The 15,225-nt window shown below is 40.6% G+C and overlaps 1 protein-coding gene across 1 annotated transcript; it reads left to right on the top strand.

Annotated features, from left to right (window-relative positions):
* Positions 1 to 706: 706 nt before the first annotated feature.
* On the top strand, positions 707 to 12,547 carry FAM161A (FAM161 centrosomal protein A). Its single transcript, XM_082481559.1, has 6 exons — positions 707 to 847; positions 1,810 to 2,057; positions 2,499 to 3,677; positions 8,495 to 8,594; positions 9,610 to 9,764; positions 10,380 to 12,547. Exons 1-6 carry the CDS (start codon positions 725 to 727, stop codon positions 10,843 to 10,845), a joined length of 2,271 nt encoding a protein of 756 aa, XP_082337685.1. The 5' UTR covers positions 707 to 724; the 3' UTR covers positions 10,846 to 12,547.
* The last annotated feature ends 2,678 nt before the right edge of the window (positions 12,548 to 15,225 follow it).

The following is a 15,225-nucleotide window of genomic DNA, read 5'->3' as shown; positions in this document are numbered from 1 at the left end:
ACTTACCTATCACTTCGGGCTAGTGTAGAACATTCAGAATAAATCAAATACTGAGAACATATAAGTTAGACAATCAATTTAGACATTAATGCTCTGCATGAATTATTTATTGCCTGTTTAATATACAAGTTACACCTTACCCCACAGGATTACAACCAGCAATGATCTCTTAGTTTAGGTATTAACTAGGAAAGATTAAATCTTTCCTTCCCCGTCATCGCAAACTTCCAATTCGTGGCAACACTTCAAACTACCACGTGTGATGTAATCTCATCTGTTTCTCCACATAAAAGTGTTTGTAATTCACTACAGTAAATAGGCCCAGCAATCATTAATGCCTCCGGAGAGGTGGAAGAATATTCCTGCTGATGCCAGTTTACCCTTGTTCTGTAGTTGCTTATCCGTAGTACAAAGTTCAAGACAGAAGATTCTTCGGTAATTTGAGGGGGTAAAAAATGCGGGCTTGTCAAGGAGGGAGTTACGAGTTCCAACTGAAATCCTGCGAAAAGTTACCTAAACGTGGGCAGGTCCCGCGGGCAGAGGGGGACAGCAGAGGCACACAGCCGGTGGAGCCCGCCCCCGGCAGCACCCGAGGGCCGGGCCGGGCCGTGCCGACCCCGCTGACGGATGCAGCCCTCCCCTTCCGCTCAACGGGCCGCCTCCAGCCGCGGGGCGGGGGCGGGATCCTGTCCCGGGGCTGCCCGCAGGCTCTGCCGGCCCGGCCATGGCGGCGGCGCACCGGGCGGCGCGGCTGGCCGCCTCCTGCCTGCGCACCCCGCTGGACCCGCGCACCCGGGCGCCCGCCGCGCTCTACGAGCGGGGGCCGCCGCCCGCCGCCGCCGCGCAGGTACCGCCGGGGAACGGGGCGGGGGGGTCCGCTGGTCGGCCGCGGTGGGGCTCCTGCTGCCCTGGGAAGGGAGGGCGAGGGACGGGCATAGACAGGCGCCCCGGCGGGGGCGGAGAGGGGCGGGCGGTGCCTTCCGCCGGGCGGGCCGTAACGGCTGTTTAAATGTGCCGCTGTGGTTTATGGACGTCAGATAGTGTCGGGTCATCACTGTGCTATGGAAAAAACGAGTTAAAGAGACAAAACCAACAAGACTTTTTGTTGGAATGCCACCTCTGTGTAGAAAAGGACTATTCTAGTTTTTGGATAAAGAAATGAGTCCCGTAATTTTTTACAACATGGCGCTTAAAAATAACGGCAGCCTTTGCAATGCAGGCTAGGCTGGTTTTACTAACATCTCTAACTGGGGTAAGCTTTAAAGACGTGTAAGGAATGTGCTTACCTGCACGCAACTGCGAGGTGCCAAACAGTACTGGAACTGTGGAGAATCGCTGTAGTTTCACACAGTAAGTTATGGAAATGGGAATAAACATTTATATACTAGATACCTAATGACTTATTTTTAGAACACTTACGGAAGCGGCAGGCAGAGAAGGTTCTGTTGTGGTTTTGGTTGCTTTTAAATAAAGGCTTTTTTAGAGCTGTGTAGTAATGAAGGAAAAAATTACACTTTTTACAAAATAGTTAAACATTTTTATTAAGTCCTTTTGATTATATTTCCTGGTATAAATACATTGATTACAGGGACAGACTTAGGAATTTTACATGCTTTAAATAGGACCCTTAGGGTATAAATTATTATGCAATAAAATTATTCCACGTAACTCTGCATTAACGTTTGTATACAGGTATCTCTCTTTGGTGTTACTGTATCATTCATTAGACTTACTTAGGATAAAGCAGTATTAAGAACCTCGTTCCCTCTTCTTCTAACAGTCAGAAAATGTTACAAACATCTCTTCTAGGATGGTTTTGATTTGGCTTCAAATACCGACAGAGAGCAGACCCCGTCTCTAAATGGAGACTCTGATGAGTGGATAGACTTCTCCAAAATGTGCAATTCAAATCAAGAATATTACTTGAAGCTAGAGGAGTTGAAGAATGCCCACTTGGAGACCATGGCAAAATTAGAAAGTATGTATCGGAATAAATTATACTTAAAAGGAGTACAACCCTCGGACAAGAAAAATGCTGCTTCCAACGTGTGTTGTAGGTAAGTTTGGTGGTACCTTTTATCCAAAGATTCCCAAATGCCTTGCAGACGTTTGTAAAACAACAGTTGTTTTTTTTTCTGGGACTGGGAAGCGTTACTCTCTCATTTCCTACAAGATTACCACAGAAAAGTTAGTTTTAATAATAAAAATGCTTATTCACCTTGCTAATAGACTGTGAGATTTACAAGTGTGTGTGCAGCAGAAACCGAACAACATGTTTAGTAAAGCACGGTGCCTTTCCTTAAGAAGTGCTAACTTGTTCACAATCAGCACTTAAAACTATGATCTGGTGTGAGTGCTGCTTTTTTCCCCTTCTCTTCCCCCTCTCTTTTTCCCCCCCAGTGCTATTAATTTTTTTTCCTAGTGATGAAAGTGGAAGTTACTAGCTGTGCATCAGTGTTGGACTGGACTCAAAACAACCTTTTTTTCTTTTTTTAAAGGCCAACTTGGGAGAAGAGCTCATATCAGCCTCTAAATTTGCACAAATCCTTTTCGGACTCCGACTTAAGTGATCCTTTAGGCTCAAGTATATCTGATGGGTCTGACAGAGAACTAGCATTTGAAGAAAACGGTAGTGAAACTGGATCGTCTGCATTTGCTAAGGAACGGATTGAAAAAATGTGGGACGGGTTCTGTGTGGAAGACTACATCTCCCGCACCAAACACAGCTTACCAAGGTCACCAGCCTTCAGAATGATACGGAAGAAACAGAAAGCATGGTCACCAAAAGTTACTGTGCCCAAGCCTTTCCAGATGACTATTAGAGAAGCTAGAAAAAAAGAACAGAATCTCAAATCAAAGTCACAGATTGAACTGGAAAATAACTTATTGAAGAAGCAACTAGAGGAAGAAGCAGAGTGTCAGAAAAAATTCCGAGCCAATCCAGTGCCTGCTGCCATCTTCCTTCCGCTCTACCATGAAATCGTGCAACGAAATGAAGAACGCAGGAGGTCAGTGAAAGAGAGAAGCAAACTCAAGCTCTTGGCTTCTCAGAAGCCGTTTAAATTCATTGAACGAGAGAAGCAAAGGAATGAAATCAGGAAAATGCAATTAAGAGACCTTTCCGCACCTGAAAAGAAAAAACTCTTCAAAGCAAAACCAGTTCCTAAATGTGTTTATAGTCCAGCTGTTAACGACAAACTAAAGGAGGAAGAGCTCTACAGAGAAATCAGGATCAGAATGAGAGCTGAAGAGTTGCTACGCAATTCATCCCTACCCAACAGCAGACTGGCTTTAGGCGATACCAATAAAAAGAAACACAGGTGCATTGAATCAAAGCAAACAGAACATAAGCCCAAAATCAAATCAAATGTTCCAGATTTTGAACGACTACACCAGAAATTTCAGAAACAGCTCCTGCAACAAAAACAAGTGAAACACCTTACAGTCTGTGAACCTTTCGATCTTCGTACTCCATATATTCCCTCAAACAAGGGAAAGATTTTGAAGGACATTCAAGAGGATGAAGAGAAGTTGAAAGAAACACGCTGGCCATACGCCTCTCCAAGACGTAAACCTCAAATGACACACTCAAGTGCAAATTCACGTCTCTCAGGATTTGGTGAATCTAAATCGCCAAAAATCACAGAATCCACAAGACGACGGCTACAAGCCATAAGGTTACTACTTCAGTGATGCTCTACATTTTATATACATACTTTAAGAGTAGCCTTCTTTTGTATTTCTATGCATGTAGTTAGTTCTTCTATGCAGTGAATATATGACTTAATATATTAATATAAGGGCTTAATTATAATATAAAACTTAAAATATTTAAATATAGGACTTAGTATTTATGATTGTTAAAGAAACAGTAGTGCATTTTTCTCAGAATGTCCGTAGGAAAGGGACAAATGACTGCTGTTTCCCAGGATATGCCTGAATCCCTTAAAATGGCACATACCTTGTGTCCTCTTATGCCAACCCTATTTTCACCTTTTCTCTTTTGAATCTCCTTTGCCTAAAGCTTCCTTTGAAGTCTTGCTCTTGATTTAAAATGAATTCAGCCTTAGTTTATTTTTCCACCCAGGAATTCACTTGAGGAAAAGAGAAAGCTGGAAGAACAGCAAAAAAGGAACAGAACAATGCAGAAGCAAAGAACAAAAACACTCCAGAAAATTGTAACAACTCGGGCTGAGGCCATTGACCCACATCAGAGCCTAGCTCAGATGTCTAAATCCAAATTAAAAACATTCAGGTATTTTGTTGCATTCCCCTGAATCCTGAACCTCTCATTCTACATTGTATGTTAAACATACAATGTAAAAAATAGCATAGTCTAAGTTTACATAATGACACATTTGATAAATTTGGCCACTTTTTTTACTAGCTACTTATGCAGTGGATAATTTAATATTTCAACTGGGAAATTGTTGCCTGTTCTGATGATTTTGACCTATATGTTCCACGTTATAGTATTATGGATTAGCTAATAGGACACTCCTGTGTTTTCTCAATTGCATCAGAGAATCATAGAATGGTTTGGGTTGGAAGGGACCTTAAAGATCACCTAGTTCACAGTATCACAGTATGCTAGGGATTGGAAGGGACCTCAAAAGATCATCTAGTCCAATCCCCAGATCATCTAGTCCAATCCCCATAGTTCCGAAGCCCCTGCCATAAGCAGGGACACCTTCCACTGGACCAGGTTGCTCCAAGCCCCATCCAACCTGGCCTTGAATGCTTCCAGGGATGGGGCCTCCATCACCTCTCTGGGCAACCCATTCCAGTGCCTCATCACCCTCAGAGTGAAAAATTTCTTCCCAATATCTAATCTAAATCTCCCCTCTTCCAGTTTGAAGCCATTACCCCTCATCCTATCACTACATGCCCTTGTAAAAAGTCCCTCTCCAGCTTTCTTGTAGGCCCCCTTCAGATACTGGAAGGCTGCTATACGGTCTCCCCAGAGCCTTCTCTTCTCCAGGCTGAACAACCCCAGCTCCCTCAGCCTGTCCTCATAGAAGAGGTGGTCCAGCCCTCTGATCATCTTCGTGGCCCTTCTCTGGACCTGCTCCAACAGGCCCATGTCTTTCCTGTGCTGAGGACTCCAAAGCTGGACACAGTACTCCAGGTGGGGTCTCACCAGAGCAGAGTAGAGGGGCAACATCACCTCCCTTGACCTGCTGGCCACAATTCTTTTGTCGCAGCCCAGGATACGGTTGGCCTTCTGGGTGGCGAGCATGCATTGCTGGCTCATGTTGAGCTTTTCATCAGCTAACACCCCCAAGTCCTCCTCAGAGATGCTCTCAATCCATTCTCTGCCCAGCCTGTATTTGTGCTTGGGATTGCCCCAACCCATGTGCAGGACCTTGGACTTGGCCTGGCTGAACTTCATGAGGTTGGCATGGGCCCACCTCTCAAGCCTGTCCAGGTCCCTCTGGATGGCATCCATTCCCTCCAGCGTGTCGACAACACCACACAGCTTGGTATCGTTGGCAAACTTGCTGAGGTTGCACTCCATCCCACTGTCCATGTTGCTTACAAGGATGTTAAACAGGATTGGTCCCAGGACCAACCCCTGAGGAACGCCACTCATCGCTTGGACATCAAGCTGTTGACCACAACTCTTTGAATGTGCCCATCCAGCCAATTCCTTATCCACTGAGTGATCCATCCATCAAATCTGTGTCTCTCTAAATTAGAGACCAGGATGTCATGTGGGACAGTGAAACTTTGCCATATCAAGTAAAGAGGAAAAGTTTTAAAAAAATCCAAAGGAAAAGGAACAGTGTAGTTACAGAATGTCCTTGCACTGCTGGATTGATAGCTGTTGGTACAACTTTGGTGCTAGCTGTCTCCCACAGCAGCAAACATTTCATAGTTCACTTCTTTGTCCCGGCAGGTCCCCATTTAAGAAGGAAAATTAGAGCAGGAATATTATTTTAATGTAGCACACATCAGCAACTAACCAGGAAGCTGCTGGTACTTAGGAGGAATGAAATCCAAAGTTACCTTTGGTAGAGACGCAAATTCAAAGACTGTTTCTATACAAAAATAGAGAGAACAGCAGTACACAGGGAAAAACATCAGGGCCTTCTCAGTGTGCTGTAAGTGAGCAGTCCAGATGGCTCCAGCTCTCTGATGCTGATCTAACTCCAAAACTGCTGCTTGACTTTGTGTTTGTGGCTAATTTAACCATTTCTGCTTCTTGTTCTTTTTAATCCTAAGAAAAAAAAATAGTCTTGTTTGAATGAGTCTTTAGTGAGCTTTATAATCTGTGGGCACGATAACACCACAGCAGTATTGACCATTTAAGGCGCTGTTACGTGGAGGCAGTGAGAGGTACTGACTGCTCTGCCCCTGTTGCTTCATGCATAGGCAGGATTTTGGGGCAGCAACTATGGATCCTAATTCCCAGTAACCAAGCAAATTACCAGTAACAGACAGTAGTAGGGCAAAACAATACAAGGTCATGAGATACGCTTGGCTACAAGATTCATAGCTTGGACTAGCAACTTTTGAGTTACCATACTAAACTTTAAAACATTTAGAATATGGTCCAGGATAGGGATCTTTCTGAAATGAGGGTGGAGGCTAGGACTGTCATTATGGCAGAGTTGAAGGGTAACAGATAAGGTTTCCTTATTTTTTTTTTTGCTTTACATAGGTGTCTTCTTTTTGTATAGCTAAAACTGAAAACTGTGGATTTATTCTTAATAGACTTTAAAATCTGGGCTGTAATAAGCAAATCTGCTGAAAGAGTTCAGCACCACCTGCTAGACAATACTGCACATTGTTCCACCAGCAAACTTCGTAATGGTTATTTACTGCCAGTGTTGCTGCACTATGACCAGAAAAAGAAAACACAGCAGAAACTGAAGCATGTGCATTCTCACATGCTGAAAGCATGAAGTGCAGTGGCTCAGCAGTGTAAGCCACAAAATGCTGGAAGAAGCATTGCAGCAATCATTTTGTTTGGCCACATGGGCAGTCGGTGACTCTGCAGAATACATCTATGCCCACCAACCACCTCCCCAAGACAGCTGAAGCCAAAGCACACATAGGAAGAAGCAGTGGTCTAAGAGAAGCAGGGCTTACACAGGGTCCCGGAGAGCAGAGATGCAGTGGTAGAGATGCAGGTCAAAGGCGGCAGTACTCTCTAACTATTTTGTTAGAGCTCAAGCACAATTGCTTTTGCAACACAACCAGCAGATGCTGTTAATAACAGGAGCTTTACAACATTAAGTGTCTGTCCTTGAGCGTCGACTCTAGGACAGAAGCAGAAAACAATTTGAGTTACAGTACCAAGGTGGAGAATTAAGAGAGACAGTGGGTGTGTTTATGGATTTAAGTTAATTCAACAGCAAACTTCACATTACAGTATTTAGCTTAATCGTATTTCAGGAGTATTGTAAAACACTCATGCTTTATTCTTGTCTGCACATAAAATTATGCTATTACAGAGCAAGATTACTTCCCTAGTGCTGATGCATTAAGGCTGGTACAAGTGCTTAACTTGATAATGCTTATTTCAGCATAGGCTGGGTAATAAGGTATATTAACATAAGTGCTCTTCTAACAGATAATTAGGTTTGTAGAAAGCCGCCTGAGAGAGCAAGCAAGTAGCAACAACGAAGTTCACTCCCTCAAAATGGTGAATAACTTGCCTTAATGCACAGCCATTGCAGAAATTCAGAGGGTGGCATGAGGAGACAGAAGTGTAAAAAGCCCCCTAGCTCTTATACTTGCCCTTAAGCGTCTGACTAAGTAATGCTAGAGCTGGCCCAGTACAGAAGCAACATCCCAGAGAGGTGTCTCTGTCACACTCCGAGTACTACAACCTGTGCTACCTGGATTATCTAGTGCTTGCTATGATCTGAGATAGCCTTTCAGTTGATGAATCAACAGTTTCATCGTTGTACTGTATTGACTGGGCTCTTGACAAACCGACTAGGAAAAAAAGCGTACTATGATCCAGAATGCGGCCACCCTTCTTGTGAGACAGACTGGTAAAGTAGCAAGATTCCTATCATCAAACTGTACCTTCAAGTACTGAGTTTTATTTAATGATATTTGTTTCCTATGGTGTATTCTGTTTAATTTTGCTTAGAACTGGAATATCTGTATGAAATCAGCATTTAAAAAAAACCCTAAGTATCCTTTTTTTTTTTTTTTTTTAAATCTAAGTATCCAAAAAACCCTAAGAATCCAAACTCAGACAACCTCTATTTAATCTCACTTGCCAGGACCTCTCTGCTTATCCAAAGTGACTGCTTCGGAGACAGTTATGTTCAGTACTTACAGGCAAGCAATTGCTGTGAACATGATACAATATACCTCAGACCCTGTAACCACCATAAAATAATGTATCTTTTATGTATCTTTCAGTAAGACAATATTTAGTTTGTTATGAGCAATTTAACGTTCAGCTGCTGTAGAAAATTACTTCTTGTATTATAAATTAATAATAATTTCTCTTGTACTGTGTTTCCCTTAGGAACTATGAGAAGCAGAGAATGCAAGAATATTTGCAAGAGTTGCAAGAAATGGAAGAAAGAGTAAATCAAAGGCCGTTGCTTTTTGAAAGAGTCTCTCAGGTTGTCTTACTTAATCTTAACTTCAAATACTGCATAAGGCATTTGTAGTCAAACATTTCAAAGAGAAGATATTTGAAAAATACTTTTTAGACCAGTATTTGTCCATTTTAATCTCTATTGCCCCATCTCCATATAAATAATACTAATTTTTCTGACTAAGCACTCATTTCTTGCTTGCACAGGGAACTGAGGCGGCTGTTCTAAATGTATCGTCCAGTTCACTTATAACATGAGTAACTGAACACAACAAAAATTTACAGCAAATATATGAGAGGTTTAAGTTGGGAAAGAAGTGATAAGAAAATCTGAGCATTCTTGGTATCTGCTTTAAAATTCAGAGGCAGTGTTTTTCCTCTCTTCATTTTAGTACAACCGCGTGTTGGTAGCATGGTCCCTGACCTGTTTCAAAACCCAGAGAAGCAGCAAGTCATAGGTCACTTGTTCCCTTGTCCCTTCTGCCTGTGTGGGTTTCCTGGTCTGCCATCGCTGCAGGGCAGGAGCATCTGTGTAGATTGGAGGACAAGTCCTCCTCACTCAGATATTACCTGGAGGAAATTTACACCCTCAGTTTCAGAGGCAGAGATTCGCACCTATGTAATTTGTTAAATAGCACGGTAAGAAGGTGAATCAATCCTACTTTTTTAGGACAGCAGCTCCAAGAGAGGGAAGACAGAGGAGGAGGAGAACAGATAAGGGAGAAGTCCTAGGAAAACGACATTTGATTTTTCTACATGTCCACACCTTCCCTCTCCTTCAATAGCTTTATATAGAATATATAGCTCTTCATTAGCCAGTGGGCGCAGGGAGCAAGACGTATTTAAGCTAGTACAGAAAGGGCAAATCTGGTGTAAAAATGTCAGCTATTGTTTTACCTGCATTCTTACCTGCAGTGAATAATTATTCAACTTGTCAGATGCAATTAAAGAAATGGAGTATTAATACAAATAACAAAAGTATCAGAACACAGGCATTTAATGCATTTAGATAACACATAACCATTGTTGGTTTCCTACAGAAAAATGCCAGAATGGCTGCAGAAAAGCATTATTCTAACAGATTGAGAGCGCTGGGGATATGCCCAGAGTTTGTTTCCAAAAAAGGACAAACAACTAAATTGCTACAGTGCTCCAGTCCTGAAGATTTTAATAACTCCACTGATGCCAGAAAAAGGTAGGAATTGCTGAAGGCTTTTTGTTTTGCTACTACATACCTAGTAATTAGAAAGTAATTTTTTATGTACGGTTTTTTTTTTTGTTTGGGATTTTTTTTTTAATTATTTGTAGTATTTCACAGTTAAATATTTGACTACGTAGTTAGCTTTACTAATGTCGGCATTAGTATGTATTTTTGAATTGATTTTTCCTCAATTAAATATTATTTCATAAAACAGGAGAGCACTGGGTATGTTATGTAATGCTTTTCAATGAAAAATGAACAACATTTTTTAATTTTTTTCCTTTAATCAAAAAATTAACAGTCACTTAATTCTACATTAGCTTTACTGAAATCTTAAAATAAGCCTTATAAAAAATACTTTCAATATCCATTACATGTTTTTATATAAAAAGAGGTAGAAATGAAAAAAGTGAAATACATAAGCAATACTGTTGAGTTACTTTCTAGCATAAAAGGAGACAGCAATGTCCCCCCCTTCCCTTTTTCTTTACTGGTTCCACCCCAGCCAAGTCTACCAGGATTTGTCCTAGATTACGTGAAGGTAGTTTAAAACTTACTGGAAAGCATCTTACCTGAAAATGAAATCATACATGCAAATTGTCTTTTCAGAGTCAGCAAGGATAAAGTGAAAGAAAGGGAATCCTTCGAGGAAGCAGCTGACAATAGTCCTCCGTCTGAGCAGTCCTGTGAGGAGGAAGAAGAGAAGAGAAAACGTGTCAAAGCTTCCACCTGGGATGGTCAGTTTAGTGAGCTGGAGGATGAGGAAGAGGCAAGAGCCAGTCCTCGTGCTCATCAGCCTTGCCGTGCAGGGGAGGCTGGGCCTAGCCCCACCTCTGACCAGCACCACGAAGAAGATGAGGAAGAGGAAGCAAAGGCAGGCCTTTCGCTTGGCTGTTCCCAGGAGGAGAAGGAGGAGGAGGAGGATCAGTCAAGACCCAGCTCTCAGTCTGATCAGTCCCATGAGCGTGAAGAGGGTCAGTCTGACGCTGAAGCTGAGGATACCTTCAGATATGAGGATGAGGAATATGAAAATGATGATTCAGAAGAGAAACCCAGCGATGAAGAAGCTGACTGAAAGGAAGGCAGACAGGATGGCCTGGGGCTCAGGAACCTGTTTCATTGCTGGCAGTGAAACAGACACCAAAGAAAAATGTGGCTTTTTGCTCCTGACACAAAATCCTGCGAATTTAAAGCTCTTGGCTTAACAGTCTTTCCAGAACAGAAATTTTGTCTATTTTCCAGTAAGAAAAACCAAGTTACTAATTTTGACCAAGAAAATAATTTTATATTAATCTTCTTTATTCTAGTCTTCTGTGACATTAGTGCACCTCTGTTCATACAATGAACTGAAACCACTGTTTAATAATAATGTCTTGCATGCTGTGTTGGTAAGTACTGAGGTCTTAACACGTCCAGCTCTTCCTGCATGCTGGCAAAGCCAGATGAGATTTTGGGTAGTAATTTGCCATTATCGGCACTTCCCAGTCTCAAATGTTCCAGTACTTCTGGGGTCTCTTCCTGCAGCATCTTCTGGGATGGCAGTGAATAGACCAGGGTTTGTTGTGCAGGACCCCTGATTGTTTTTAGCAGAGCAGCTGTTAGGAAGACAACTTGTTGTGCAGTTAGACAATATGGCCAAATTAATCTGTTCAGTTCCTCCCTCCTCTTCTCATGAGGTTTGTCTTCTGCCCACTTAAGTGAGCTGAATTGGCTCAGTGATGGGTCAGATGAATGCCAGGGCCAGAAAAGATTACTACTTTTGGAGGAAACAAGCTGTTACATCAACTCAACTACTTTGTCCAGCTGAAATATTAACAGTCTTGCAGTCACTGAAGGCTCTCCCTATAGAGGGGAAAATGCCTAGAATACACTGAGAGCAGCCACTTAAACTTTCACAGACATTTTTTAACACTTACAGACAAGTAAGGTAGAAGACTAAGTCAGGAGAATGTTATGCTGCAGATCTTGTATTACTGTCAAACCAAACCCCCAAACAGTTCCTTCAACTCCATTTTGTTTTGAAGAGCTCTTCCCATGATCATGTAAAATCATTCTTCATAACATAACAACAAATGCTGACATTAATCTTCAAATTTTGTTATTGCGACAGTAAACATACACTGTAAAGAGACAGTCTTACGACATCAGATAAAAACGTAGCTCAGCAACTCTACGTGGGTGAAAGTATGGAAAGAAGCGCTTTAGTACCTTTTCTTAGACACTTGCTACTCGGGACTTCAGCTACTACACAACCGAGAATGCACATGGAAGGTTTGGATTTGTTTGTTTGTTGTTTTTCTTTATACCAGTAGTACCTTCTCCTGCTACTAGGAGCTTTCTTGCTAACCTGTCCTACGCAATGTTAGGAGAGACAATAAATAAAAGAATGCATCCACACAATAACAGACCACAAACAAGGATTTCAAACAGACTTTGTCTGGACAGAGTACAATGCAACATTGCACAGGTGCTCAAAATGTGTTCACTAAAGAGTAAACGCGTTTGTTAAAACTACCAGGTTTGCAAAAACATCTGCAATGACTAATAATAAGGATTTTTATTTTTTTTATTATTTTCATTGCATGCAAGAGCACTAAATCTGTTGTTATTTCTTCCTCCTGACTTTGAGAAACTGTAACAACATTTGGAAGATTTTTATTGTTATTTTATTTATTTTTGAAGTGTGAGAATAACTAATATGAATTTGAAACTTATTTTTGTACTTAAATAAAATGTCCATTGTATATATGTCACACATGAAAGTATTAATCATCACTTTGCAGGGAAAATCAGTTTACACTCTCCAGTAGTACCTGACAACCCCACAATACAAACTCAAGGTTGGTTTGCTTGTGCTTGTCAGTATTCAGTAATACCAAAGAGCTGTACAATACATTATTGAATTCATAGTCACATATTACTGGTATATGTCTCTTTAGTAAATCAAATTTGTTTTGAAAGAAGGCAGAGGAGCTCTAAATTATGTTTTTCTTAAAGATTATTTGAAAAAGTTTCAAATCTGAAAAAATGCAAATCTGTTCTTAAGATCTGACAGCACTCAACTAAGTGTTCTAAAAGAACATAAATATATAATTGTTGAACTATTAAGAAAGAGATTAAAATATTACTAAAACTCCTTTGACCAGGAAGGAAATGGCAAAAACAATGCTTTTTTTAAAGGTGGCACTGGGGACCTGTGTACAACATAGATTGAGTTTTTCACTGAATTTTTACTATATTAACCTTACTAAGAACAGAATTAATGAACACAAATCAATATTTTATAACAAGGAAGAGTTAGTACAGCTTTTGGAGGTTATGCCTCAACTTTTTTAGGATTTTTGAAAAAGTCAAGCAAAATCACACGGACTAAAGGGATCCAGTTGATATGGTTTACCTAGATTTCCAGGAAGCATTTGACACAATTTGCTATCAAAGGGTCTTAAAGAAACCAACCTTATTGTAGGAAAAGAAGGGTCTTCATGAATTAGTAACCAATTAAAAATTCTGGAAAGAAAAGGTAAATTTTCACAGTTTAAATGCAGTTATCAGCAGACATTCAATGAGATTAAAACTGTTTAGCGTACTCCGAAGGGTTCTGTAGTATCCGTTCTAAAGCCTTTGCTGAGGCCACAAAGTTATTCAATGGTGTTAAAAAAATGAAACTGACTGCAAACAACATGCTGAAAGATGTTATGACCATGATAGAACAGATATAGTTCAGTTTTAATAACTGCAAATAAATGCATGTGAGGGTAAAAAATATTCCTAAACTATAGGATACTATATACTGAAAAAAAAAAAAAGCAATTGTCTTGAATGCTGCATGCAGTCCCGGTCCTTGCATCTTAAAAGGGATTTATTATGTAACTGGAAGAAGGCAACAAGAATGATCAAAGAGAAAGAATGGCTTTCATATGACACGAAGGTAGTTTGGTTTTCATATGACACTATATACTAGAATTCTTTAATCTGAAAAAAAATGGGAGAGTGAACTTTGAGATAATAAAAGGAACCAGTTATGGAAATGATTTTGAGCAGCACAGATTTTCAAAGCGGAAGAATCATGAAGTTTCAGTCAAAAAAACTGTTCAGAAATTGCATTACAAACAAGAAAGGGATAAGCGTTCCAATAAGGAATTAAAAAGGAAAGAAATAGCCAAGAAAAATCACAGATGACAGAACAAAACTGGGAGAGACAGGTCAGGATGAATTGAATCTCATGAAGCAGAGTACTGCAGTGAAATATTCTTTGAAGAATGAGGCACGTATATCACTCTGTCATGAGAAGAACAATAGGCTACCCTAAAAAGTCATTATTTGACTTTTATTTTTTGTCAGGAGAATGATTTAAAATGTAGACAAAACAGGAAGAAACCAATGGGATGATGGTACTGGAATCAAAATTACTATATTAAAGAAAAACCCCAATAACCTCAACATGAAAATCCAAATCCAGGTGAAAGGTTTTGGTAAATTACCAAGATGTAGAGTAATACCATACCAAAGGAGAATAGAATTTGTAGTACTTTGTCAGAACTCAAAACATTTTGATGCAATTAACACGCAGGTTAAAAAAAGTCAGTTGATTCACAAAAGATGATATAATAGAAGCACTTTAAGGTAAGCTCATTAAAGGAGAAATGATGATCAGTTATGCTTTCAGGGAAGCTACCCTAGCAGGAAGGAGATGAATAGGAAAGTTTCTCACAGGTTATTGAATATTCTGTCTTTAATATTGTCTTTAATTAATGGCCAAAGCACAAAAGTAGAAACATGTTCAAAGATTTGCAAAGAAAATGAGAAAGGCGTATCCAAAAAAAAAAAAAAGGATTAAAAATAAATGGGAAGAAGATAACTTTGCATGTAGACTGTAGTATTAAATAAGAAAAGGGCAAGAATAACATTTGTTTAATGGTAATTCATCACCTGAAGCTGTAAGGAGAGAGACCCAGATGACTTGTTGAGCGACAGATATTGAACCACAAAATACGATCATAAAAAAGGTGATGGAATTGAAGGATGTGCCAGATGCCATATTCCCAGCAGGACTGGAAGAAAGGTACTTATGTCCACAAACACTACAGATCCCATTCTGGGCTTCTAAGCGATTCTCATGGTACTGAATATGAGCGATAGCCTCGGTTGGAAATTCTGTACTAAACTTCCCCCACTGCTCACACCTGCCACAGATTCCACTGAGATACACTGCAGCCTTACGCACCACGCTGGAGACGGTTGATGTCACAGGCAGTCTGAAAGGTCAGCGTCATCACTTGGCTGCAAGGCACTGGCTTACAAGTGTATATAATTTGTAGGGCATACACATCCCAGGAAAGGGATACAGATTCTGGAAGTTCAGTGTGCTTGCAGACATTGCTGTTGCCATGGAAAGGCTCTAATATCTTGTAAGACCAGGCTGAAAATGGTCATAAAGTTGTAGGACCTATGCTGT

This window comes from Vanellus vanellus (genome assembly GCF_965231255.1).
Source record: "Vanellus vanellus genome assembly, chromosome: 3".
NCBI lineage: Eukaryota > Metazoa > Chordata > Aves > Charadriiformes > Charadriidae > Vanellus > Vanellus vanellus.
This window is presented reverse-complemented; position numbering and strand designations above follow the sequence as displayed.